This window comes from Spermophilus citellus (assembly GCF_964194105.1).
Source record: "Spermophilus citellus genome assembly, chromosome: 7".
NCBI lineage: Eukaryota > Metazoa > Chordata > Mammalia > Rodentia > Sciuridae > Spermophilus > Spermophilus citellus.
The window spans coordinates 39,674,995-39,702,141 of record NC_138188.1 but is presented as its reverse complement, the minus strand read 5'-3'; the positions used below and the strand labels follow the sequence as shown (position 1 = coordinate 39,702,141).

General features: G+C 40.6%; 1 protein-coding gene across 1 annotated transcript in view; it reads left to right on the top strand.

Annotated features, from left to right (window-relative positions):
• The window catches only part of PCOLCE2 (procollagen C-endopeptidase enhancer 2), a 55,122-nt gene that overhangs the window by 23,774 nt on the left and 4,201 nt on the right, over positions 1-27,147 (top strand). The window contains exons 3-7 of the mRNA XM_081300721.1: positions 7,457-7,712; positions 12,532-12,656; positions 15,765-15,901; positions 21,544-21,698; positions 25,697-25,780. Coding sequence (XP_081156847.1) covers positions 7,457-7,712; positions 12,532-12,656; positions 15,765-15,901; positions 21,544-21,698; positions 25,697-25,780 — 757 coding nt within the window. The remainder of the gene's footprint in view (positions 1-7,456; positions 7,713-12,531; positions 12,657-15,764; positions 15,902-21,543; positions 21,699-25,696; positions 25,781-27,147) is intronic.

The following is a 27,147-nucleotide window of genomic DNA, read 5'->3' as shown; positions in this document are numbered from 1 at the left end:
TGCCAAGTGTACTCCAAGCTGTCAACAGTCAGGCAAAGTTGTCACCTCCATGACTGATGTGATGGTATATCACACTGATTCATATAGAACTTGTAGCACCAAAAACAACAAAGACGACAGCTGTCTGTCTCAGAGACACTGTGTAAGAATAACGGGGGAATGTCACTGTCTGGGTAATTAACAGAGTGCAAAGCTTCTCGAACAGACAAGCCCCTAAATCTCAGGGGCCAGGACAGTGAATGCCTATTTCTTCACAGTCCTGTGCAATTTCGGGCTGTCCTTCAATCATAAACTCCTTCCCTGTGTGGAGTCTGCAGTTTCCTGGACCCTCCTGCTCCTCAACCAGCTCCTCTCCTTAGAGCAAGAAAGACCTCCAGAGGATGTTCAGGGTGTTCCTTGGGCTGTGCCTGGAGCTGGGACATCACTCCCTTCTACATTCCACTGGCCAGAACCCAGTCACCTGGCCTCAGCCTAACTGCAAAGGAGGCCAGGAAATGCTGGCTTCTGTGTGGCCAGGAGATGAAATGAGGTTTGGGAGCATTTCCTTGGGCTCAGCCAGAGCCAGGTCACAGAAAACACAGGCAGGTGCAAGTCCTGATCTCTGCCACTAACTCACTGGGTGGCTGTGGGCAAATCATTGTGGCTGCTCTGAGCCGTTTCTTCTTCCTAGAAGGGTGCTGATGATGCTTGTCCTGCCCATTTGATTTTACATTCTTATATAAATGTATGTGCTAGCAGCAGGTGGTGTGGCCTGTACCACTTTTTTTTTTAAGATTATAAGGATCCAGTCAATGAATATTTTTTGAGCATCTGTAACAGTCTAGCACTGGACCAGATGTGGAAAAACTCTGCTCTCTGCAGCTTACATTCCAGTGATGAGATGAATGATAAATAATCAGAAAGAAATGTCTCGGCTATGTGATGTGTGTGATAAGTGAGTGGCTCAGAATAGGCACCTTTGAAGAGGTAACCCTTGAGCTGAGATTTCAACAGTGAGGTGGAGTCAGACACTTGAATATGAGGGAGAAGGGAGTATCAAGCATAGGGACCAGACTGTATGAAGGGGAAAGATGAGAGATAGGGATCATGTCATGCAGGGTCTTTACCTCTCTGTACCTCAGTTTCTGGGCGGATAATAATATCACTTGCATAAGATTGCTGAAATGGGTTATATGAAGTATTATGTGTCCAATACTTAGAAAAATACCTGGCATCTGAGACACATCTTGCCAAGTGTAAGCATTATAATTAAGATGGGAATCTTGTTCCAAGTGTAGTGGGAGAGTCTTGGGTGGTTTTCAGCAGGGCAGTGACTGAATCTTCACGGTGGCATGTGGCCTGAACTTGATGTGGATGGGGTTCCCTTCCTCCTTCTTGACATCAAGCTAGTAAAAAAATTTTTGGGTGAAATTCCTGACAACCAAAGAAAATGCTTATAACATCATTTTTTTTTTTCATTTTTCTTTTTTGGTGCTGGGGATTGAACCCAGGGGCAGTTTACCACTGAGGTACCTTCCCAGATCTATCTATCTATCTATGAATGACAGGGTCTTGCTAAGTTGCTGAGGCTGGCCCGAACTTGAAATCCTCCTGTCTCAGCCTTCCAAGTTGCTGGGATTACAGGTGTGCACCCCCACACCTGGCTCATAATATCACGTGTTATTTCCACTAATTACATGTTTTGTTTTCTAAACATGTACAGACTTTCTCTTAAAAAGGGTAGTATTGAAATGCCCACATAAATAAGGCCTTGTAAGCTTCTGAGTTATCCTCCTCTTGGAAGAGAGCCAAATATTTATACATAATTTTCACATAAATTTTTCTGGCTTACCTTTGGGGCGATGTGTGCAAGGTGACCCTGAGCTTGGGTGCCTCTTGGGCTTTTTGCAAATAAACTAAAATGTTCTGCATTTTAGAACATCAGTTAGCAAAGGTCTGTTTGTAGAAAAGGTAGATCTTAGAAGATAAAAACAATGATTTTAAAAAAATGAGATATGCTGCAAAAACAGATCTTTTTGCTCAAAGTAGTAACTAACACATTGGGGAGAAGAAAAGCTACAGATACATGGAACCCTCTCATTTCTGCAGCAATGGACTCCTCCACAAAATGAAGCTAGACTCATACTTGCATTTAGCTCTTAGTGTCCTGGAAATGCAAACCATCAGCTTAAAATGCAGTTCCCGCATTTGCTGGCAGGAACCCCAGCATGGACAGACTTGGCACCTTCGCCTGTGACCGAAAGGACGTCCCAGGAGCTGCAGGTGAGCTGAGGTCATGGCTGCAGCCCTAGGCTTTAGCCTACATGAGCCAGCTGCTGATAGGAAAAAGCACAGGACAGAGGGTTGTTTTCCTACAGGCAGATAATGAATCCCCTGGTCAATACAAACTCCCTAAATAGTAGCTTCATCTAATTGCCATCAAAAAAGCGTGCTCACTGAGTTTTTGTGTTGAGTGTTAGCAGTTACAGAAGATTTGAAATATAAAGTTTCAAAAAAGATAGGTGTCTTGGTTTTGTGAAGACTGACTTAGAAAGGAGAGTGGTCTCCTGGCGCTGTGCCACAGGCAGGGCAGGAAATGTAAAGAGGGAGCAGGGAGTTGTTGGGGAGGGACCTGTCTATGATTTGTACAAAGAAGCTATGTTTCACTTAGTACCTGGTGGAGTCATTTGTTTAACAAGTGCTTCTGATGTTGAATCTTCTTGGGACCATGAGCTCTGCTAGGGCTGGGGCTGTCACATTGAGTGAGGCAGGAGAGGTCTTTGCCTCCTGGGGCTCCATCTTCACAGTGAGTAAGTGGGCTGAGCCTTCCCAGGCTCAGAGGCCTGGCGGATGGGCTGCCAACTGGGCAGAGCCCATCCTTGGGGGGCATGTGGGAATGTCTCCAGGAAGGCATGATCCTGGACCTGAGACCCTAAGCATGAGTGAGAGAAGGGCAGAAGTAGGCACATGTTCCTGGTCAAAGGAAGAGCTTGTGAAAGTCCTGTGTCTTTTAAGTTTGATTTTTATCTTTCCCCTTTTCTCTTCTTTCTCATCCAGAAAATTCAAAGATGCTCAGGTTGTAGAACACTGTGGACAGCTATTTTCATTAATTTTTAAAACATTGAAAAACACAACTGTATATTTTGCATCTACACATATCCATGTGTATCGGATGTTTTGAATGGCAGGGAAGGACACCCAGTGAGTTGGGGACAGTGGTTGCTCTGAGAAAGGAGGAAGAAATGAGGCCTGGGATGAGGACACGTCATTTTTATCCTAAATGTTTTATTTATTTTTATTAAAGGAGATGAAAAATGAGTTGACAAAAATTTAACAGAAGTCAATTCTGGATGGTTGGTATTTGGGTACTTGTGAACATTATTTAATGTATCTTCCTGTATTTTAAAAATATCCTTATCAAAAAAAAATCAAGAATATAGATTAACTTTGTCAAGTGGAAGGTTTGTCTTCAAGAACAAGCTTTCCAGAGTCCTTTCAAATGGCAATCAGGAACTCTCATCAAAGTTTGCCAACAGGATTTGAGATGCAGTTTGATGCTTCTATAAAAATGAACCTTCACTGCTCATATAGAAAATGAAGAGCAGACATTGTATTATATTGAAAAGGTTCACAGCAGCATGTCTTTCCATTTATAATAAAATTTCTCTTTGGCCTTCAATCCACGATGACATCTCTGGTTACTATAGACCCATAGTGGTGCGGATCACTGAGGCTGTTACAGAGGAACGTTTGTCAGGATTGTTGGGATCAACAGGTGCACAGAATTGCAGTGAGGTAACCCATTTTCTATTGCTGAACATATCTGTGCCTCATTTCTAGAGAAACCTCAACTCTTCATTGAAATGAGAGCACATAAAGAACTTTGGGAATGAGTAATTCATCCTGTTGGAAGAAAGGCCTGTTGTCCTTTTCAGCACCTGACCACAAGACAGAATGAGCAGTGTTCCCAGATGTTATGATTTAGATATGAGGTGTGCCCCAAAAGTTCATGAGTGGGTCAATGCAAGAACATTAAAAAGTGAAAGGATTATAAGAGCTATCACCTAATCGGTGGGTTAATCCACTAATATGGATTAATTGGATGGTAACTGTAGACAGTGTGTTGCTGGAGGAGGTGGGTCACTGGGGGTGTGCCTTTGGGGTTTGGTGAGTGGAGCTCTCTCCCTCTCTTCCGGGCTATCATCTTCTCTGCCGTGTCCTTCTGTCATGATGTTCTGCCCCACCTGAACCCAGAGCAACTAACCCAACTGACCATGGACTGAGTCTCTGAAACTGTGAGCCCCAAATAAACTTTTCCTCCAGTACATTGTTGGTCACAGCGAAGCAAAAGCTGACTAAAACACCTGAGCACCATGTAAAAATGGAGAACTTACCAGTGGAACAGACCCTTCGGTGCCCTTCTAAAGGCCCAGGGACAGTCCTCCTCATTCTTGCCAACGTCAGCTCCTGGTTTACAGTCACTGCCTTCCACACTCTTCCTTTTGTAGTTGGTTGTGATTTCAGTGTCTGTGGGTGATCCTCTTGGGTCCCCCTCCCTCCGTCTCTCCTCAGCCTCCCACTTACACTGCCATTTTATCCTCACCTCCCAACAGTCTAGGTTCTTTTCTGCGCCTAACAGATTCCACAGTCTGCTTTGATGGTCACTCCTTGGCTACATCCACTACCCTCCTGCCCCTCCCTTCTTTCCCTCTCCCCTCTCCCTTCCCTCCCCTCCCCCTCTCCCTTCTTTCTCCCCTTTCTCCTCCCCTTCCCCCTCCTCCTCCTCTTCCTTTTTTTTTTTTTTTTTATGTACCAGGGATTGAACTCAGGGGCACTTAACCACTGAGCCACATCCCAGCCCGTTTTTATTTTATTTTTGCTGCCTTTCTTTCCCATGCCTTCTCCTCTGGTCCCAAACTCCCGCAGGCTGTCTGCCATCTGTACTTGCTGCTGATGACCTTATTTTCCTTTTCACCAAGAAAACAAAAGCAGTCAGGAAAAAAAAATAAAAAACAAAAACCATATGCTCTCGCCCTGTCACCCACCACCCTGCCTGCCTGCTTCCCCGTCCAGGCCTGGGGGCCCAGCCGACCCTGCTTCTGCCCCTGCCACTCCTCCCGTCCTGAGCCTGCTCCAGAGTCTCCCAGCGTCCTCCCCTCTGGCTTCTGAGTTCCTCTCACTCCCATCATCGTGCCAATGAGCTTTCCTGAGCTCGTCCCACTGCAGGTCCCCGTGAACCTGTCCCACCTCTCCTTCCCCCTTCCCTCCTGTCTCTGTGTTCTTCGAGACAGCAAAACCCCTTGAAAGGTTGTCCATCTTCATCATCGCAGATCCCCCCACCCTGCCCTTCTCTCAGTCCTTCTCTTATCAGGCTTCATCCCTTCCATGACACCCAAGCAGCCTCTGAGAGTCAGCAGCCACCTCTGGTTGCTAACCCCCCGGGGCACTGAGCCCTCTGGTCTTCCTGGGTGTTCACCTTCCTCCCCACTCAGCCCAGCCTCAGGCCACCCTTTCTGCCTCCCGAGCTGGGCGGGCATTTCTGCAGCGCAGGTAGCACCCTCTGGGGCTCAGTCTCTGATGTGGCTCTGCCTCATCTCACAGAGCTGAGGACTCTACAGTGTCCCCAGGCTCTACCTATTCCTTGCCCTCTTCCCTTTCCTATGTCCATTCACTGGGGAGATTTCTCCATGCTCCCTAGCTGCCAGCTGCCCTCCCTACATCTACACCACTACTCTTATTCATGCAACAATGAAACAGATTGGAATTTTTTTTTCATGGCTGGGATTTTTTTTTTCAGTGATGCCTAGGGAACTTTCTGATATTTAAGCTTTTAGATGTGGCATCACCTTTTGATAGATTTCTGGTCACCGGGTAGAGGTTACACGCAAAACAACAGCAACAGCAAACTAGGACCTGCAGCAGGGAGCTCTGTATACAAATCAGGTGCTTTTCTGCTGTCAGCTTCTAGGTGGTAGCTTTGGAGCTTCTGATATTTGCATCATTAAGATAAGCTTTTAGCTATTAAAATAAATCATGGCAAAGCATTTTATTACTCAGATACAGTTTGCACCATGGTGTGTGTGTGTTTGTGTGTATGTGTATGTGTAAGTGTGTGTGAGAGAAAGAGAGAAAGCAAATAGTGCTGGAAACACTTCCTGTTATTTAGAAAAAAACAAATTCCTGGCACTGAACTCGGGGACATAAGGAAGCTGTGCTAATGTTAACAGTATCTCTTTACCCTTAAGTCTCAGTTACTTTAGATGAATATAAATCAATCAGTTTGGGTTTTGTGTGTGTGTGTGTGTGTGTTTAGCTGCTGCTCTTTGTTGTGTCATAAGGAAGTTTCTACAGAACCAAAATCTTAACACTATCCAGTGGAGACGTCATCTAATTGAAAGGGTCAAACAAATGTGATCAAGACTTTATAATTGAGCAAGGGGAAGGAAGACATTACAAAATGGTGTGATCTGGGAAGGGATGGGACTTCCATAACTTGAGAATCCTACCAAATGCTTCTGTAGCTATTTATTTTGGTATGTATTTATTTATTTATAGCTTTTTTTTTTAGAGAGAGAGAGAGAATTTTTTAATATTTATTTTTTAGTTTTGGGTGAACACAACATCTTTATTTTATTTTTAGGCGGTGCTGAGGATCGAACCCAGCGCCCCACGCATGCCAGGCCAGCGTGCTGCCGCTTGAGCCACATCCCCAGCCCCTATTTATAGTCTTTTTGTAGTCTTCTTTTTCTACTTAGAGAATGAAGAAGGATGTATCACAAGAATTTTGTGGGGGTCATTATAGTGAAGAAAAGCTGATGAGAAAGTGAGAGGTTATCTTTTTAGTCACTAGTGCATTGTATTTTAAGTCTGCCTTGTGTGTAAAATTTTCACCTGGAAAATAAATAAAATTTCATAAAACTCACTTGAAGAAGGGATGATTCTGTTATTACTCAGTTAATTCAATCTGTACAAATGTTGGTCCAGATTTTGAGATTATCCCTTTGTCATATTTGTAAGAAGTGCTGTTTCAGATGCTTCTTTGCCAAGCAGACTGTCTGGGTGCCATGGTATTCTAGAATATTTCAGTACCTACTGGGGTCCATTAGAAGGAATATTCTTTGTAAGCAATGACTTATCAATAAGACTGAGCCAGTAATTTGCAGCTTTGTGGAAACAAATTGTTAAAAGTATAAGATTGTACACCCTGGTAAATATTGAAATTGCCAAAAAATAAAGTACTCATGTTTTATTAAGAATGCTGTATGCTAGAAAATTTTCCCTGGCTTACTTCAGATTTGAGAGAAGAAAAAGCATCTTCTTGGGGACTTCAGTGGGCATGCAGGGCAGGTACCCTGCCACTGTGTGGCATCGCAGCCTGGAATTATGCTGCTATCTGTCCACTCTGGGCTTGGGTACTTGCCAAGGCCTCAGACTCTTTTTTCATGACAGTTTTCCATTTGGCCCTTCTTCTCCGCAGGTTCCAGAGGGAAAAGTCGTCGTCCTTAATTTCCGATTCATAGACCTCGAGAGTGACAACCTGTGCCGCTATGACTTCGTGGACGTGTACAATGGCCACGCCAACGGCCAGCGCATCGGGCGCTTCTGCGGCACCTTCCGACCTGGAGCCCTGGTGTCCAGCGGCAACAAGATGATGGTGCAGATGATCTCTGATGCCAACACCGCCGGCAATGGCTTCATGGCCATGTTCTCTGCTGCTGAACCAAATGAAAGAGGTACGGTTTCTACTCCGTGGCCATGACGACAGTAAGGGCAGCTCACCTTGACTGCATGCTGCGTGGGCCAGGCGCCGTTCTTGGCACTTCATAAATGTTTATTCTTTATCTAAAGCTTAAGAGCAGCTCAAACAAGAGAGCTAGGGAATGCCACTAAACCATCAAGATGGCATTTTTAAAAAATCTTCTTAAAAGTCTGAATACATTCTTGTAAAAATTCCAGTATAGAAATTCGTGGAGTAAAACATGAAGCTGACCTCTCTGTTCACATACAGAGGCACAAACACACTCCTTGACCCCCACGTAGCCCCTTCTAGAAGGAGCCCTGCCAGTGGTTTCTATCTCTTTCCATGTGTTTATGTTTGTGTCCTTTTACAACAGCCTTTAAGAATATAGGGAGATCATCTATTCGTATTATTTTACTTAATTTTGTGTCTTGGGATATTTTCATGTCAGTACGTGTGGAATTTCCAAGGGTAAAATCCTGAAGGTACCTGTGGCAGGTAAGCTTTAATAAATTTTCAGCCTTTCACTTGAGGGCACTCCTGGGTCTGCTCTAAGTTTGAACTGCAGTGCGACAGCATGGACTTGAGTGTCAGAGGGTCAGATCAAGGGCTCACAGCAGTCAGAACTCCGGGGAGGAGATCCTAAAAGGGTGCCGCAGGAGATACAAAATATATGTGTAAAATCCACCCAAATAATTGACAGCTCAGCTCTCCCATGTAGGAGAGAACCTGGTTGGCCTTGCACGGAAGTGGAAGACAAGAGCTGAACAGAGATCACTGCTGCCTTCTGCTGTCAGGAAGACAGACCTGAGTTTGTCTCCAGCCAAGTTAAATACTTGCTGCAGCAAAAACTGCTTTTCATAGAAACAGCACAGAATCTTGATTGTAATATATCATTGATAATGTCCAGCACCTAATCATGTAATGAATTAAGAAAAGTGTGTGCAGTTTCAGGGAAAAAAAGATCAGTCAATAAAAGGACCCAAGATGACTCAGATAAGCACTTGAAAGAGCTATTATAAATTTGTTTCAGGACTTAAAGGGAAACATATGTAGAATAAATAAACAGAAACAGAAATTATAAAAAAAAAAGAATAAAGTGATAACTCTAGAGCTAGAAGATACAGAATCTGTCATTCTAAATTTTACCTGATGGGCCAACAAGTAGGTTAGAAATGGCAGAAAAAGAGTCAGTGAGTTTAAATGAAGATATCTATGCTGAGGCACCAGGAGGAAAAAGATAGAAGAAAAAGTCTCAAAGACCATATCAAGTGTCCAAAATATCTGTTATTTTTGTCCCAGGAGAAGTGATCATACTGCAGAAAAAAGCTGAAGAAATAATGATTTCTTTCTAACTAAATTTAGCAAAGAACAACAATTTATAGAGCCAAGAAGGTCAACAAAGCCTAAATGGCATGGGATCAATGAAAATGAAGCCACACCTAGTCACATCATATTTAAATTGCAGAAATCTAAATATAAAATCTCAATCATAGAAAGCCAAAAGATATACAAAAACAACTGTGCAAATGGTGGCTCTCTTTCTTCTGAGGCCCAGCCTTGCTAAATTGCCCAGGGTGGCTTTGAACTTGTGGACCTCCTGCCTTAGCCTCCTAAATCTCTGGGATTACAGGTGTGTGCTGCTGCACCTAGGCTTTCTCCTAGTCAGAAACAAAGGAGTCCAGAAAGCAGTGTCACCACATTCCTGAAGGGCTGGAATAAAACTGTCAACCCAGATTCAATGGCTCGTCTTCAACAATGAAAGTGAAACAGAAGCGTTTGTAGATAAACACGATAAATATCTGAAAGACATTTCATACTCATGTCATGAGAAATAGTGAAGGGAGTTCTCCAGGTTAGAGAAATGACCCCACAGAGTAACCTGAAGGTAATGGAAGGCATGAAGGTCCTTGGAAATGATTCATTTAAAAGGCTGTGCATTCTTTTCTTTTCATTTCTTCATGTGTATGTGTTCAAAACAAAAAAAAATTAATACTGTATTATGGAATATATAACATATAATGTTATATGTTTGCAACTAAAGGATGGAGAGAAAAACAGAGCTATGCTTATATACTCACACACACAGTACATGAAGAAGTACAGTACTATTATTATTGTTGTAAATTAAATATGCATATCGTAATCTCTAGGATGCCCATTAAAGATGCAAGAGTTATAGCTAAAAGCCAAAAGATTAAAATAGAATACTAAAGTTATTATAACTTAAATAAATCTGAAGGAAGAACAGTTGGAATGAAAGAGGGTGAGACAAATAGGAAGTGGCACGCTTAATCCAAGCACAATGATCAGGACATTAAATATAAAGGATTAAATACTCTAGTTAGAAGACAGCCAGTTGTTAGAATGGTTTCAAAAGCAAGACCCAACTCTATGTTGTCTATGAGAAAGCACTTAAAATACAAAACCCAAATAGATTGAAAGTAAAGGGATGAAAAGATATTATGCAAGCTTCATTAAAATTAAAATTAGGCTGGTTGCAGTGGCACACGCCTGTAATCCCAGTGGCTTGGGAGGTGGAGGCAGGATGATCACTAGTTCAAAGCCAACCTCGAAATTTACCAAGGCACTAAGCAACTCAGTGAGACCCTGTCTATTATAAAATACAAAATAGTGCTAGGGATGGTCAAGGCCTCTGAATTCAATCCCTGGTACCCCCCCCCCCAAATTAAACATAATCTTCTATAGAAAGACAGTTACAAATGTGAATAGACATTCTACAGAATAATATAAAGAACTCATACAACTCAATAATAAAAAGGATAAAGATCTCAAATATAAAAGTGGGTAAAACACTTGGACATACATTTCACAAAAGGAAGTAGAAATGGCCCATAGGTACCTGAAAAATTGCTTTGTATCATTAGTCATCAGGAAAATGCAAATTAGAGAGATACCATCACCTACCTGTCCTGTGGGTGAAACAATCAGAGTGTTTCACCTGAAGAGGTGTAAAGTGATATAGACCCCTGGGGGAAGGGTTGGTAGTTTTTTATGAAGCTAAACATCTATATTTATTCCTGGCCCAGCAGCTGCATTGCTAGGTATTTATGCAAGACAAATGAAAATACATGTCCACAAAGATAATCTTAGTGGCCTCATTTATAGTAGCCTAACTGGAAGTAACCCAAATGAGCATCAACAGAAAAATGGGTGAACAAATTGTCGTGTTTCCATTACAATGGAGTACACTCAAGAATGTAAAGGAACAAACCACTAATGTAGCATCGAGCAGTGAATTATGATAAGCAGGAGAAGGCCGGCTGGAAGAGCGCACCCTACCTGACTCCATGAATATGGGGCTCTGATAAAATTAAGGTAAAAATTTTCAGTAAAGTGTTGTGAGGAATTGACAGGTTGGGAGGGGATACCAAACTTTTGTGAGAAATGAATTCTATATTATCGTAGGAGTGTGGCTTACAAAAATACATCTATTTTCCAAACATGTATAACTAAGATTCCTACATTTCAAAGTATGTGAATTTACCTCCCCAAACTTGTGAAGTGACAGTAATAGAGACAGGGAAGCAGGTGGTGGAGATTGGGTATCAATACAGATGGAACAGTGGAAGAATGACAGTTGTTGAATTTAGGTGACGGATGTGTGGGAGCTCATTACATTAACTATTCATTTTGTATATGCTTAAAATTTCCCAGTAATTAAAAGCCTTAGGAATCATTCCAAACTGAATTTTATAATATGTTTTCTTAAATTTAGATATTTGTTTTAAGAATGCGTATCTGTGTTGTGTCAGGTTGGAGACAGAGCTCGCTGGAAGAGCATGTGCCAAAACATGTGCAAGGACCTAGATTTAATCCTCAATCCCACCAAGGAAAAAAAAAAAGAATGATTATATGTGTCAAAAAAATTTTATTAAAGTATGTAAATTCTTTTAGATTCAATTCAGTTTTAATGTGCTAATTAAATTCAAGTGAAATTAAATTTAAATTTTGTATTGAAATAACTTTCTAAAATTGTTTCTGCCAACCTATCTGTACATGTACATTACATATATCAGATGTTTGAAATAATGATTGTGAGTAATAATTGTGGTTAGTTCAGGTGGTAGGATTTGGGGTAATTTTTTACTTTCTCTGCATTGCTGAGTGTTTATATTTTTTTATTTTACAAATAAAAACTATTCTTAAAGATTATTAAAGATATATATGTATACACACATATGGCACATATAGTTTTCTAGTAATGATAGTTGTGTATATCAACTAATTAAAATTTTGTCCATGGGCATTTAATAAATAACCCATACCTTGAAGGTTCTTAGAATTCAGGAGAGTTTTTGAGCTAGAAGCTTTCTTTATTTCTTTTTAATATTTTTAATTGTATATGGACACAATACCTTTATTTTATTTATTTTTTATGTGGTGCTGAGGATCAAATCCATTGCCTCCTGTGTGCTAGGCAAGTGCCTACCACTGAGCCCCAGCCCCAGACCAGAGCTAGAAGCTTTCTGAATGAGTACACATGCCCAAATGTTTTCTCTTCATTCATCCAAAAAAAAAAAAAAAAAAAACCAAATGCTTCCATCCCTTCCCCGTCTCGTGCTGATCTGTCAGGTCACAAATTATTCAGCTCGTGTGTCTGTGTGTGCAGCAGATCATCTCTGTAACCTTTTTCTTCAAGAGAAAGTTGTAGAGCTTCTGCCATTGCCTTGGTTACTGTATTGTCACCTGATACCCCACATTCCTCATCTCCTCTTGGCTGTATTGCTGTAATCTACCATAGAATATAAACTTGTGTTTTGCTTTTTTTTTTCCATGTTTAATAACTTCAGGAGACCAATACTGTGGAGGACGGCTTGAAAGACCTTCTGGCTCTTTTAAAACCCCTAACTGGCCAGACCGAGATTACCCTGCAGGAGTCACCTGTGTGTGGCACATCATAGCCCCAAAGAACCAGGTGAGGCTCTTTGAAGATGTGAAGAAAGTGTGCATTTTTGAGCTGCCCAGGTGATGTGAGGAGCCCACCCAAGAGCCTCTGATTTGGAGCTAAGGATAAGTACTGTTGGCCCGGTACTTCTTTCTGTGGAGAGGGAGGTTAAAATTCTTCTTTGCACTATTTCACTTGCAAAGTCATGGTTTTAATTTCTGTAGTTATGATTTCCAAAACAGTTTTTAAAATGCAAATGCCGGACCATCCCCACTTGAAGTTGTTTAAACCTGCAGCAGATGTTCTGAGCATGGTGGTGTGAGCAGCAGGGGTAGCAAGAAGGAGAAAACCCCAGAACATGTGCTCTCGGAGCTCTGGTCACTCACACGGCAAACCCTGCTGATGGCCCTCCTACTAAGCAAGCCAGACGGTCTGGTCCGTGAGCTTCACAGAAAGCCAGGCATCTCATCTCTTCACAGAACCATATGCCACCATGGAAGACTGGTCTGCTTTAAGCTGTTTTGGGTGTTATTTAAAATAAAATGTGTGCAAGTTCCGCACAAAAATGGTATTGCTTTAAAACAATCAATAGAGAAGGTGTGGTTTTCCAGTAGTTACTAGTTCATGGTAATGTGAATTTTTGTCCTTTTTGGGAACCACTTTCAGATATTAATTATAGGGCAGAACCTGGCACAGGAATAGATGAAAATTTGTAAAATTTTAAAACTAACTTGGTAAAGATTATTATTATTATAAACACTATCATAGGGCTGGGTGGTAGAGTTGGTATTATAGTAGCTCAGTGGTAGAGTGCTTGCCTAGCATGTGTGAGGCACTGGGTTCAATTCTCAGCACCACATATAAATAAATGAATAAAATAAAGGTCCATCAACAACTTAAAAAAAAAAAACAAGCATTATTATAGCCTCTAATCCAGGCACAATGATCTCAGCATTGTGATTTTTTTTTTAAAAAAATAACTTTTCTAAACTGATCTTTCATGTAACTTGTATACATATTATTTGCCATATATTTATTTTTAAAATGGACAACTATTCAGGCCAGTATACCATTGCAAGTCATTGATTTCAGCACACACACACAAATACACACATAAACATACACATACACATTTTAATCATAATCCCCAAACTCAGTTTTATTTTTTAGAAGAAAAACACAGTCATTTATTTGATAATGGAAGAGTCTCAAAGTCCATCTGAAATGTTTTACAGTTTAAAATAACATTTAAAATTACATTTCTGAAACATTTAAACCATTATGTAATTCTTGAAATTACATTGGTCACTCTTTTCTCTGTGACATTTGTAAATCTGACCAAATATTTCAACTTAATTAACTTGAAGATTACAATTCAGCATCTCTCTTCCATGATGATTTAACGTCTGAGTTTGAGTTTTGTTAATGTGACTTTTGGCTTCAGCTGGTGAGTTTTCCATCATCATTGTAGCATTTGAAACCACTGGCAGCTCTGTCCAAAAGACAAAAATATAGTGGGAAAATTAAATCCTAAAAAATTTCTATGCAAGTTTGTGGAATTTTTCTACTGCAAAAAAAATTCTGCCTCCACCTTTTCTCATAGCTTGTCTCCCTTATGTTCTTACTTATTTACTTATTTTAAATCTTCTGTCCATAAGTTTTTATATGACTAATTTCTAAGTAAAGAAACTGAGCTAATTTTTAAATGGAAAAGCATAGTTGCTGGTGAGAAATTACTTGACCCCTAGGAAATATCATAATACAATTAAAATAAACCATTATTCTCCCACCATGGATGAATACTTCTTTACAGGTAGGTAAATTTGTAGGTGCATGGCAATTATATTCCAAGCTAAAATTTACCTTTGTGTGCATTTGTGATATTATCATCTTCACTCGTCGTCTTTATCAAATAGGAATTATTGCCCATTAATAGGAATTAATTTCCACTATCTTCCCAGAGGTTGATGGACAGGGTTGCTATCCACCTGCTGCTCAGCAAAAGTGGACACTGCTGTCTGAGGTCCATGGTGTCAGTGAATTCCATGAGATTTCCTGGGATTCACACGTTGGAGGTGCTCTTAAAGAATCTGCTTGTCAGGGGAATGATTGATTACCTAATGGAAATTTCCCATCCACTTGAATAATTTAACACTATTCTTGGTGCTAGAGCAAAATAACCAAGAAACATTTTAGAATCCTAATGACTCTGTGCATCGATGCTTTTATGCAACCTCTTCAGACCATGCTCTGATGCAGGTGACATATACCAGATAATACTTCTGATTTTTGTTGGTTTTCTTTCAGAGAAGAATGAATTCAATTAGAATATAGTCTCCTTTCCCACTCTGACACACACCCAATTATCCAGTCTTTATTTTTCTCAGTTTTCTCTCCCCACCCCCAGATTTATTGAGGTATAGTTGATGAATAAAAGATGTGTATATTTACTGTATAAAGCATAATGTTTTGATAAATGTGTGCATTGTGAAATGGTTACCACATGAGGCTAATTAACATACCTATCATCTCACATAGTTATCCTTGCGGGCGTGCACATGTGTTTGTGGGTATGTGGTGAGAACATTTAAGATCCACTCTTGAAATTTTCAGATATACCACACATTGTTAACTGTAGTTATTGTGCTATAGAATACATCTCCAGAAGCAACTGTAGCTTTGTGTCGTTGGAGTTAATGTGGCAGACTTCTGTAGCTGTAGGTAAACAGAGCTCCTGAGACCAGGGTTGATCAGGGTTTGAGATTATCATTTATTATGATTAACAATGAAAGCAAAAAAAAAATGCCATAGTTTTGTTGACTCAATAACAAACATTGGGACAAGAATTATCAGTATTCAAAAAAAATTTATTAGTTGTCGATGGACCTTTATTTTATTTATTTATATGTGGTGCTGAGAATCAAACCCAGTGCCTCACACATGCTAAGCAAATGCTCTACCATTGAGCTAAAACCAACCCTATCCTGATACAAGAATTATTGAAACAGAATCAATGCTTTTTTTTTTTTTTTAAACAAAAATCATGGTATTCTACAGATCTGGGAAATGGGAAATTTTCACTTGAGATTATTCAACAGTGCTATTTTTGACACTCCTAATGTTGTGCTTTCTCTAAAGCTTATAGAATTAAAGTTTGAAAAGTTTGATGTGGAGCGAGATAACTACTGCCGATATGATTATGTGGCTGTGTTTAATGGTGGAGAAGTCAATGATGCCAAAAGGATTGGAAAGTATTGTGGCGACAGTCCCCCTGCGTAAGTGGCCCCCATTTGTGACATTACTGTTTCACTAACTCTGAGTTTGTTTTTGTTTTGTTTTTTGGTACTGGAGATTGAACCCAGGGTTGCTGAACCACCGAGGCACATTCCCAGCCCTTTTTTTTAATATTTTGTTAGAGACAGAGTCTTGCTGAGTTGCTAAAAGCCTCACTAAATTGCTGAGACTGGTTTTGAACTTGCAATCCTCCTGCCTCAGTCTCCTGAGCCACTGGGATTACAGGTATGCACCAGTGCACCTGGCCTGAAGTTGTTTTTTTTTTTTTTTAAATAAATTTCCTAATCACATTTATTTTCTGAAAGATTTTATCCTGATTTTTCTTGGGTTTCATAATTCTTGGAGTCCCATCTGGCACCACTAAGAGAAAATAGCCACCCAGGCCTGAGGCCACAGCAGGGAGAGCATGGTGAGGCCTAGATGGTCACGTTAGTGATGCACGAGGGTCAGATGCTGAGCCAGACACCTGGGGGTATCAGTGCCCTGCAAAGGTGAGCTCAGGCATCAGGGTGGAATGGGAAATCCTGAGAAGCAGACAATGGCTAAGTATTGGGGATCCAGGCAAGAAGACCTGGAAGTTGGTAACAAAAATGGGTGACTGTAGTTGATCAGGATCTGTCCTGGACAAGCTCCGCCCAGTGGACAAATGGAGAAGACTGCAACCAACAGTTAGAGAAAATATATTCTTTTCAAGCAAAAATGGATACTAGAGAAACAGAAACCATAACTACCAAATTATTAAAGATAGTTGATGAGCAGATAGGTTTTCCTACCCAAGCCGTAAAAACCGTGGCTTTTATCCATGAGTTCTAACACACATTTGAGAAACAGGAATTTTCAACACTACACAGATTCTTCTAGAGAAAAATAAGCATTGTTCCACAATTGATTTTATAAATTTAGTATAAACTTGACATCAAAGGGTAGGGATAATATAAGGAAAGAATATTAGAGACCAGTCTCATTTATGAATATGATGAAAAATGAATTCTAGAAGAAAAATATTAGCAAGATAAATACAGCAATGTATGAAAAAATACTCTATGACTAGGAATTCAAGGTTGGTTTGAATCTAGAAAATCTTTTAAATTTATTTATGCATTACCAAATTAAAGTGTGACTTGTGGATTTAATTTTTATTTGTTGAAAACATTTTATTGAAAATACCTTTTCTTAATAGCTCGAATAAAAAATTTTGTATTAAAGAAATACTTTAAAAGCAACAAAAAATATTAAGAACCCAAGAATAAACATTTAAAAAAAATACCTTGCAAAGGCCTTAATAGAGAAAATTACAAATCTTTACTAAGAGATATTTTCAAAGACTGAAATAAATGGAAGTATAGACAGTATTTCAATACCCAATGTTATGCAGAGTTATTAGACCTCTCATATATTTTAGATGGCAGCGTAGTGGTAAACACAAACAGAGAAAAGAAACAAAACAAACAAAAAATAAAAATAAAAAATAAAAAAGGAAGTATATTTATATTTATATATAAATAGAAAAACTCTATCATTTACAACATATGCCTGGCAGTCTGATTCTAAAACTGACTCAAGTGTCAAGGGTGATGCAGTACACAGCATCAAGGGTGTAGGTTGGACAAGATTAAGTTCTGAAGGAGAAAAGCCTGTGAAGAGGACTTGCCACAGGCATATCAGAAAGCTGTTGTAATTAAGACAGCGCAACTTAAGCGAGATGAGGCAAACTGGCTAAAGAAACAACAAAGGGAGGCCAGACACGTATCCACATGGATCTACAGATCGTGTGCATCACAGAGAACCACAGGCCAGCAGGAGAAGGGGGGCCCCCCCGCTGAAAAATAGGAGGAGCCAGGTGGGTAGTGCATGCCTGTAATCCCAGTGGCCTGGGAGGCTGAGGCAGGAGGATTGTGAGTTCAAAGCCAGCCTCAGCAACTTAATGAGGCCCCAAGCAACTCAAGGAGAGCCTGATCTAAATAAAATATGTATAAATAAAAGGGCTAGGGATGTGACTCAGTGGTTAAGCATCCCTGGGTTCAATCCCAGGGACCAAAAAAGGAAAAATAGGGTAGAAATAATTTATTCATGTGAAACATGAAATGAAATTATACTCACATTATCTATAAAACATAAAAATCAACAACAGGTGAATTGACAATGTAAAAAGAAACTTAAATGAGAATTTCAGTTCATCAAAATACACTATAAAGGGGGAGAGGAGAAAGCACAAATAGACTCTAATTCTCGTTTTTAGTTATTGATGGAACTTTTTATTTTATTTGTTTATATGTGGTGCTGAGAATCGAACCCAGTGCCTTACTCATGCTAGGCAAGTGCTCTACCACTGAGCCACAACACCAGCCCTGGACTCAAAGTTTTGGAACACGCATTTGACAGAGTCCTGGGTTCCAGAACATACCGAAAGAATTTTAAAATAAGGAAAACATAACTCAACAGAAAAAGTGGGCAAAAGATATTTGAAAAGGTATTCCCAAGAGAAGAAAGCTACACAGTGCATAAACCTTTGAACAGTGTAAATTGGTGTAATCTCTTTGAAAATCTGCTTGGCGTTATGTGATGAAGTTGAAGTTCATCAGATAACCATGTATCTGTGACCTAGCATATGACAGATACCTGCCCTCCTGGTGTACTAGTTACAGAGAATTTGCCCGTGTGCACCACGAGACATATACAAGGATGTTCTCAGCAATGTTGTTTATAATGTTCCTGGGTGGGGACCGACAGTCCAGTGTTATCAAGAGAAGGTTTAAACTGTGTTCTAGGACACAGCATCAAAAGCAGTGCAAAAACCTCACAGTTACAATGATGAGGTTGGAAAAAAGCCCAGAAAAATAAAACACCACACTCCTTCTTTTATATGAAGTGGTAAAACATGCAGATCTATACAATATACCGTTTAGTGATGCATATGTATGTGATGAACAGAGGGAAAGAAGGCAGTAATAAACACGAAAATTCAGGTGAGTGGCTCTTCTTTGAGGGTGCGTGGGGAGGCCAGGGAGGCCGTCACTGAGCCTCATTCATTCCTGAGGAATGTGACAGGCACAGCCTACCAACTAGCTCTCTGTTCAGAAGACTATTTTCCCGTAGTCAGAATACTTCTAGGTAGGGCAGAAAATGAGAAAACTTGTTTCTGGAGCTTTTCTCACGTTAAAAATATGACTAGGAGGAGCACTGGCTTAGGTGGGCGTCACCTTACCATACTTAGGTCTGGCTCAGTGCACTATGGGTGCCATTGAATTAATTCAAAGACATTTATATATATTATACCCTTGCTGTGTGCTGGGTGCCATGTTAGGTACCAGAATACAGAGATGAGGAGCAGGAAGGAACAAAAACCAAGCAGATAGGTAAATCGGCAAGGGAATGTCCTGGATGGAGTCTTTTGGCCCAGTCTGGGCATGTGACCAGAGGAAGCTCTTTGGAGGAGATAGTGCCTCTTGAAGGAAGAAGGCATTGCGCTCAATCAGAGCAGAGGGGAGGACAGCCTCACTCCAAGCAGAAGGAACTCCGTCAAGAAAGATATGCATGAGAGATAGACGCTATTTCTGGAAACTAAACCTTGAGTTGGGGCTTGAGGACGAGGCAGAGGGGTGCATTGTTCCTTGTCCCGCAGAGGTGGGAGTGCATTTAGACAGGGTTGACATGCCCAGGAGCTCTAGACTCCCATCCTAGACAAGGTGAGAGGAGAGGCTCCTTCGGAGGTTGTTGCTAGGGTCCAGGTGAAGCAGAGCAGGTAGAGATGAAGGGGAGGGATGAATCAAGAAATATTTAGGAGGTAAAGTTAGCAGGATGTGGTGGTTGGCTGGCTGTAGTGATTGAAGGAGGGAAAGACTGGAATGACAAGCTGGAGACAGCTGACACAGCTGGCCGCATGCCACATGAGACCAGGGAAGAGCTCTGCGAGATCTCGCCTTGCCTTCCTAGCCGTTTGCAACACAAATTAGCAGATGCAACACTTGGCCCTGGGTATATTATGGCACTGTGATTCTGTCACATTTAGACAAAGCTCAGTGGAAAAAAGCTGTCTTTGTTACTGAAAGACTCCTCCTTGAGAAAATTCAATTTCCAATACAATGCCTCCAAGAATATCACAGAAACGCAGCAGATGATGACTGTAATTAAAGCATCACGAGGAGAAGGCAGACCTGAGTGGGTCTCGAGACTTCTTTGCTGCTCATAATAAGTGCTTTTTGTAATCCTTTAAACACGATTAACCTGTTCTTAACTTGTAATTGTATGTAGGTGAGAATCGTGTTTAGTGCACTGTTTTTATTTACTTAATGGAATGCGATTTCCAAAAGCAGGTTAGCATATTTCTGTTGAAGGCTTGAATCCCAGAAGCATTATTTAAATTACTTTCGTGACTTTGGGGACTAGAAATATAAATGTAGGCCATGAAATTCAGTTTTATGTTTGTCCCATCCCTTGGCTCAGGTTATTATTCAAGATGGAAAATATTCTGCAGTTTTTCTAACTGGTTGGTTCAAGTTCAGATCTACCCACTCGGAGCAGCTGGGCGGGGAGGGTGGTGTGGGGAGAATTGCTTCATTACTTTTTGCCTAAGAAGTGACTTGACTGATGGCACCTCCAAAAAGAACTTGAGTCAGATCCCTGACTAATTCAATTCAATAACTTGTCCAATCTTTTTCTGCTTCTGGATTCGTTTTTACATAGAAGCAACCGAACAGCATTTTCATTCTTATTTAAAAGAACAATAGCAAACCTTAAATGAAAGCGCTGTATTGTATAATATAACGATCCCCTAAGATTTCAGACTTTTTCGACTTCAGTTATCATCTGTACCAGGTTTTTAGTACCTACTCGCCAGCAAGCTCCTCCAATTAGAGTTCTGAGTGGTGTGGTTGGTGACTGCCAAAAGAGAGTGATCACTTTCTCTTTTTCCTTAAGAGCATTTCCTAATGGGCATTATAAATAGCACTCTCTCCATTGTGGGCATGCATTAGAACTCCCATTAAAAATGAGATGGAAGTGCCTTTAAACCCTGCATGACTTTCTTTTTTTTATCCCAGGGTGAGCAGCCCACTGAGATAATCTCTCTGGCTGTATCTTTATAGAGAGTGGGAATTTGTATATCAGATTTGTCCATCGGATTCTCTGTGGCCAGCATCTGGTTCCCCAAGCTGGCTCGAACCCACAGTGTTCATTCAAAAAACTGCCCTCTTCCCGAGTAGGCAAACCCGGAGGTGGCTGTGAAAACCAAACACGGCATCTGCGTTCACCCTGGTCCCAATGTCTACCACGGTTGCTGTAGATCACATCCCGATTTCCACATAATTGCCACCGGACCTTGGGCCAGTCACTTGAACTCTCTGAACTTCAGCTGACTATTCCATAAGAAGGGGATAATAACGGTGGTTGCGGAGATAGGTTGGGAGGCACACGGTGTTGAGCTGAGCTAACACTGGGAGATGTTGAGCTACTGTGTTAACATTTAGCAAATTGAGACTTGACCTTTTTAATGTCTTAGCTTTTAGGTGTAAATAAATGGCTAATGTATTTTTAAAAATCAATAGACAGCTAGAAAATTTTACATTTTCAGAGAGGTACCACTTAAACCTTAACATATATATGTAAACATGTTTTCTTCTTTTAGACCAATTGTATCTGAGAAAAATGAACTTCTTATTCAGTTTTTATCAGACTTAAGTTTAACTGCAGATGGATTTATTGGTCACTACAAATTCAGGCCCAAAAAATTACCCACAACGACAGCAGTACCTGTTACCACCACGTTCCCTGTAACTGTAGGTAAGTTTTTCTGTTTGGAAGTTTTGTGCAAAAACCTTAGGAGTATGAAAATGATTTTTTTGAAGTAGAAAAAAATAAGAAAAAGATACCAGAAACTAAAATACTTAACTAAAGTGAAAACTTGTGTAAGAAAATAACACAACACTATTAATGAAAGAGGGATAGGGTAACAATGCTTACAAACTAATAGCTTTAAAACCTTATCTAAGAAAATGATGAACACTTAATAGTTACTAAGGAAGCCTATTGTATGCCCAACTTCCCTTTTTTGGCACTTACAAAAGTGTGGTTTTTCTTTCTTTTTTTATTCAAAACATTTTAACACATAATTATGCATATTCGTACAGTACAGTGTGATACTTGCTATGTGTATATAATGTGCAATGGTCAATTAGGGTGATCAGCACTTCTAGCTCCTTAAACAAATATCATTTCATTGTGTTGGAAAACTTTGAATGCCTCTCTTCTAGTTCCTTATAAAATACATAATAAATTGTTGTGAACTATAATCACCCTACTGTGCTGTAGGATGCTAGAACTTATTCCCATCTCACTGTAATTTGTATCCCTAGCTGACCTTCTTTTCTATCCCCCCTCTCTCCTATCCTTCTGTGTTGTTTATATATATATATATATATATAATTGTGGTATGTTAGGTTAAAGTTCTTTCTGTTCCTGCCAGTTTTCACATCTGCAAATTTTTAAAAATATTTTTATAGTAGATGGACACAGTACCTTTGTTTTAATTTTTTCTGGTGCTGAGGATCAAACCCAGTGCCTCACACGTGCTAGGTGAGTGCTCTACCAATTGAGCTATAGCCCCAGCCCAACATCTGCAAATTTTGATTGGGGATTTTTTGCTTCTAAGCAAAATGTCATATAAGATACATTACTTTTTTTTCAAATTGAAGTAAATCAAACAAAAATATTTAAAATATTTCAGAAGTTGGTTGGGAAAACTGGTCTGGGGCATGGTGTAAGGACTAGAGAGGCAGGAGTAGGTCTCTATATGCTATCTGCTCCATCCACCGGGATCTCAGGATCAGATTAAAAATAGTTAAGTCTAGGACAGAGGAAAAAGAGGGGAAGCCTTAGGATCTGAAATAGGCTGGAATAAGCCAGCTTTGTTGCCCGCCATATTGTGCACTCACCCCGGATAGGGCTGACCTGAGCACAGGCTGGCACTTCCAGGTCTGGTTTTTCTGGGCACTCTTTAAGTGAGCCACCTTGTGGCCTGAATGTGCATTGGCTCGCGTCTGTAGTCCTTTCTCTAGTTCATCTCAGCAGGCCTGGTGTTCTTACTCTGTCCATTGTTAACTGTCTGGTTACATCCCTGGTGCTGATGGTTCTCTGGCTTTTATCTCAATCCTAAACTTTCTCTGAAATTTCAAACATGGATTTATAATTATCTCCAAGACATTTTGAGACTGCTGGCCAAATAAATGAAAGCATATCAAATTCATTTTTATCACTGTTTTCTGCCTCAAAAATACTTCTTCACCCGTTTCCCCAAACATATGCACATCTCCAGTAGACACATTGTCTTCCTTTATCTTACTTTCTGACAGTAACCCTGCCCGTCCACAGGCCATGTCATTGTGCCATTAAATTTACTTTCCCCAGCTGTGCTATCCTATATGGCAGCCATGACTGAGCACTTGAAATGTGGCTAGTGATAGTAGAAACTAAAGTTTGCATTTGATTTTAATTAATTTAAACTTGAAAGCCTCTCAAGGCTAATGACAACCATACTGGGCAGCCCAGGAGCCCAAACATTTTTGGTGACGGATATAACCCTTTACTCTTTGCTCCTCTTTAGAGCTTCGTTTTCAGGCCCTGTCACCTCTCTGTATGCTCTGAGTGTTTTGGGTTTAATCCAAGCGTGGGGGAAAGCTGTGGGTAGGTTTAAGCCAAGTTCAAGATTAGATTTGCATGTTATGAAGATCACTCTGCCCACTGTGAGGTGAATGGATTGTAGGAATTAAAACACTGAGTAGGCCAGGCGCGCTGGCGCACTCCTGTAATCCCAGCAGTTCCAGAAGCTGAGGCAGGAGGATTGCGAGTTCAAAGCCAGCCTCAGCAAACAGCGAGGTGCTAAACAACTGAGTGAGACCCTGTCTCTAAATAAAATACAAATAAGGGCAGGTGATGTGGCTCAGTGGTCAAGTGCCCCCGAGTTCAATTCCCAGTACCCCCCCCCCACCAACGGGGGGGGGGGGGGAGGATGAGCAGGTTCTGGTTGTCCAGGTGAACTGTGCTATGACAAAAACAAATAGTCAAGAGATGAATGGGAGACGGTGACAGGTCATGGTGGCAGGAGGTGTCAAAATGCCACCCGAGCTTCTGGTTTGTACAGATGGGGCATAATGCTATTATTCACTGAGGCAGAGAATGGGGTTTGGAGGGGGATAGATCGACAAATTAAGCTATGCTCTGGTTGGGTTTGAAGTGTCCGTGAGACATTCAGGTGAAGATGACATGCACTCAGACTTATGGACCTGTAGATGAGGAGAACTTGAAGGGGAAGAGGCTGTACTGGATGGTAGGATACCTAAATTTGAGACATTGGCAATGAGTAATTTTAGCACAAAGACTTGTGCATCTGGGACTGAATGAGATAGAGATGGATCGGGGGAAGGTGCTTGTTGAGGATGAGGACAGGGGACTGAGGGATCATCTGTAGGGAGGGTGAACCTACCAGGAGGGTTGTAGGAAGGGACACATGGAGAGAAGGCTAAAAACCGGGGTCCTGTGAGAGGACGGTGGTAGATGACAGTAAGATGAGGTGGGGAGGGGTGACAGCCTGTGACTTAAAGGCCAGAGAAGCTGGGATCCACCAAAGGGTGACAAGGAGCAGTTCAGGAGACCCACCCAGCTCCCAGGTGTTCTGAGGCTAAGGAGCCTGTTTCCCATGGATGTTCTCTTTCACTGATAATGCTAATTATTAGTGGGAGTACAAATAGAGAGTGAATAAATAATAAACTCACAGAGGAGTCAGAAGAACATATTAGAAGGCCAACATTACATTTGTGGATGTTTACCCAACAAGCACAGTTCTGTTGTTTTTTGCAATTCTGTTTTCTTCATAGCATCTTGTCACACATAAAAACAATCATCAGCAGACATTTTAAAAACATTTTAAAGATGAAAATGGGGATTACATACTTGCATTTGGTCAACCCAGGGTTTCTCAATCTTGTCACTACTTACATTCTGGACCAGATAATTACTTGTGTGTGGGGTCCCATTCATTGGAGGGTGTTTAGCAGCATCCCTGACACCTACTCACTAGATGCCATTAGCACCCCCAAGTCATAACAACCAGAATGTCTCCAGATATTGACATATGATACCTACAGGGCAAAATTACCTCCAGAGGAGAGCCACTGTATTTATCTATTTAGTTTTATTTTTAAATTTGTCTACTTCTCAGTTTTTAAAATCTTAATAGTCAATGCCAGGCTCAAAATAAATATTTAATGAGTTGTCACATCTTATTACAGATGTAACACTTTACACATGAGCAGCATTTCCAAAACCCTGTACCACTCACATTTAGGCAATTGCATTTGAAGTGCACCAAGAAAGCTCCTTCCCTTCTCAGGGGAACACCATAGGATTCCTTTTGTGAAGTGAAGGATTAAGCTGTATTTTATGAGTTCAGATTTGTTTGCCAGGTTTTTCTAAGCAGGGCACACACAGAGTGTATCTATTTTGGGTTGTAGTGTTAGAATTATATCAAGGGAGAAGAGAACAGAGCTAAATTTGGATTATCTTTGATCTCAGGTTTAAAATTCAGTACAGGGTATAGAGTTGCCCTGAGGAAATTAGAGTAGCATGAAGAATTTCTTCTGCATGGTTTATAATTATTTCATTGCAATGGTAGATTGGTGGCTCAGGGAAAGTAGTGGTAGTCTTAAAAGGGGATTCAGATATAAAACTCCAATGATACTTGAGTTCATTTTCCTGAGTCTCATGTCTTTCTTCTTTGAATTAAGGTTTAAAACCCACTGTGGCCCTGTGTCAACAGAAGTGTAAACGGACAGGGACTCTGGAGAGCAATTATTGTTCAAGCAACTTTGGTAAGAAATTAAAAAAACAAAAACAACAACAAAAAAAAAACCCACCTTTTCCCTTTAATCAGAAACTGGAGACTCCCTGCTTACCCTTAAAGGAATTCCCACAAGGCCACGGACATTGTTCGTCTACCCAAGAAAATGATTTCCTGTATGCAAGCATGTGTTGACTTGTGTTACTCAAATTGTTAGATTTTACAGCTGAGAAAAATAAGCATTCAGAAAATGCGCTTTTTCTACAGAAGTGTGATAACTGGACTCTTGGTTCATTTCATTGCTGTTCTCTGTATTCTGGCTGAGTATTCCTGAAAAGACCAGTGTACTTTTCTTCCTTCACATACTTTGCATGATCCAGGTTTTTTTTTCACACATCTGGAATTCAAGTTAAGTGCATCAGAAACACAGCTAAGCTGACATTCATCAGCTGGCCTCTCTCAGAAGAAATTCAAGTATTTCCTCTGTAGTGCACTTCCAAAGTACTAAATTATGATGTGGAAATCTGAAGTCCATTTGGAAATTCTTATAGAACCTGAGGAGATAGTACTTAATGACTTGGAATTTCTTAAGAGTTTTTTTTTTTTCTAATTAAAAAATGGTACCATCTGTGAAAACTACTTAAAAGCAGTAGATACTAAATTTGGTTATTTTAAAAAGCAGCTTAAACGAAACATTTAGGAAGTTTTACCAAGAAAAGAAAGTTGCTACAGCCCCAATAGGTCACCCAAAATAAAGGGTCTCCCCAGACTTTACTTGCCTTTATTGGTGCCTTAAAGTGGTAACTGTCTGTAGCCCAAGTGATCTTTATGGTAAAGAAGGTATAAAGACATTGAAGAGGGACTCAGTCGTAGAGTGCTCGCTTTGCATGCATGAAACACTGGGTTTGACCCTCAGCACTGCATAAATGTAAAATAAAGATATTGTGTTCACCTGAACTAAAAATAAATATTTTAAAAAAGGACATTGAAGTGCCTGGGGCCCTAAATCTGATTGCAGTTTGCCTACTGAAATTCAAATAACTGACATTAAAATGAAAACAAGTAGCCGCAGGTGTCATTTCTATCACATCTAGGCTAGTCACCTGTAGGAGGTGGTTCAGGAAATTGTCCTCCCTGTGCCTTGGAAACCACCTGATCACACTTGGTTACAGATTGCCATTTTGCAGTGACCACTCATCACCAGGAATAAGGAAGGCATGATAAGAATCCCGGTTGTGGTGCTTGGTGCACTGCATAAGCAGCAAGGAGTGCTCACTTTGTCCCCAAGGGGTCAAGCTTGACTTATGCCATTGATTGTGATCATATGGCACCGTTACCAAATACTATGACCAGTGGCCCAGGTGTTCTCAGCCAGAGCTGGTAACATTCCCTGGGGCA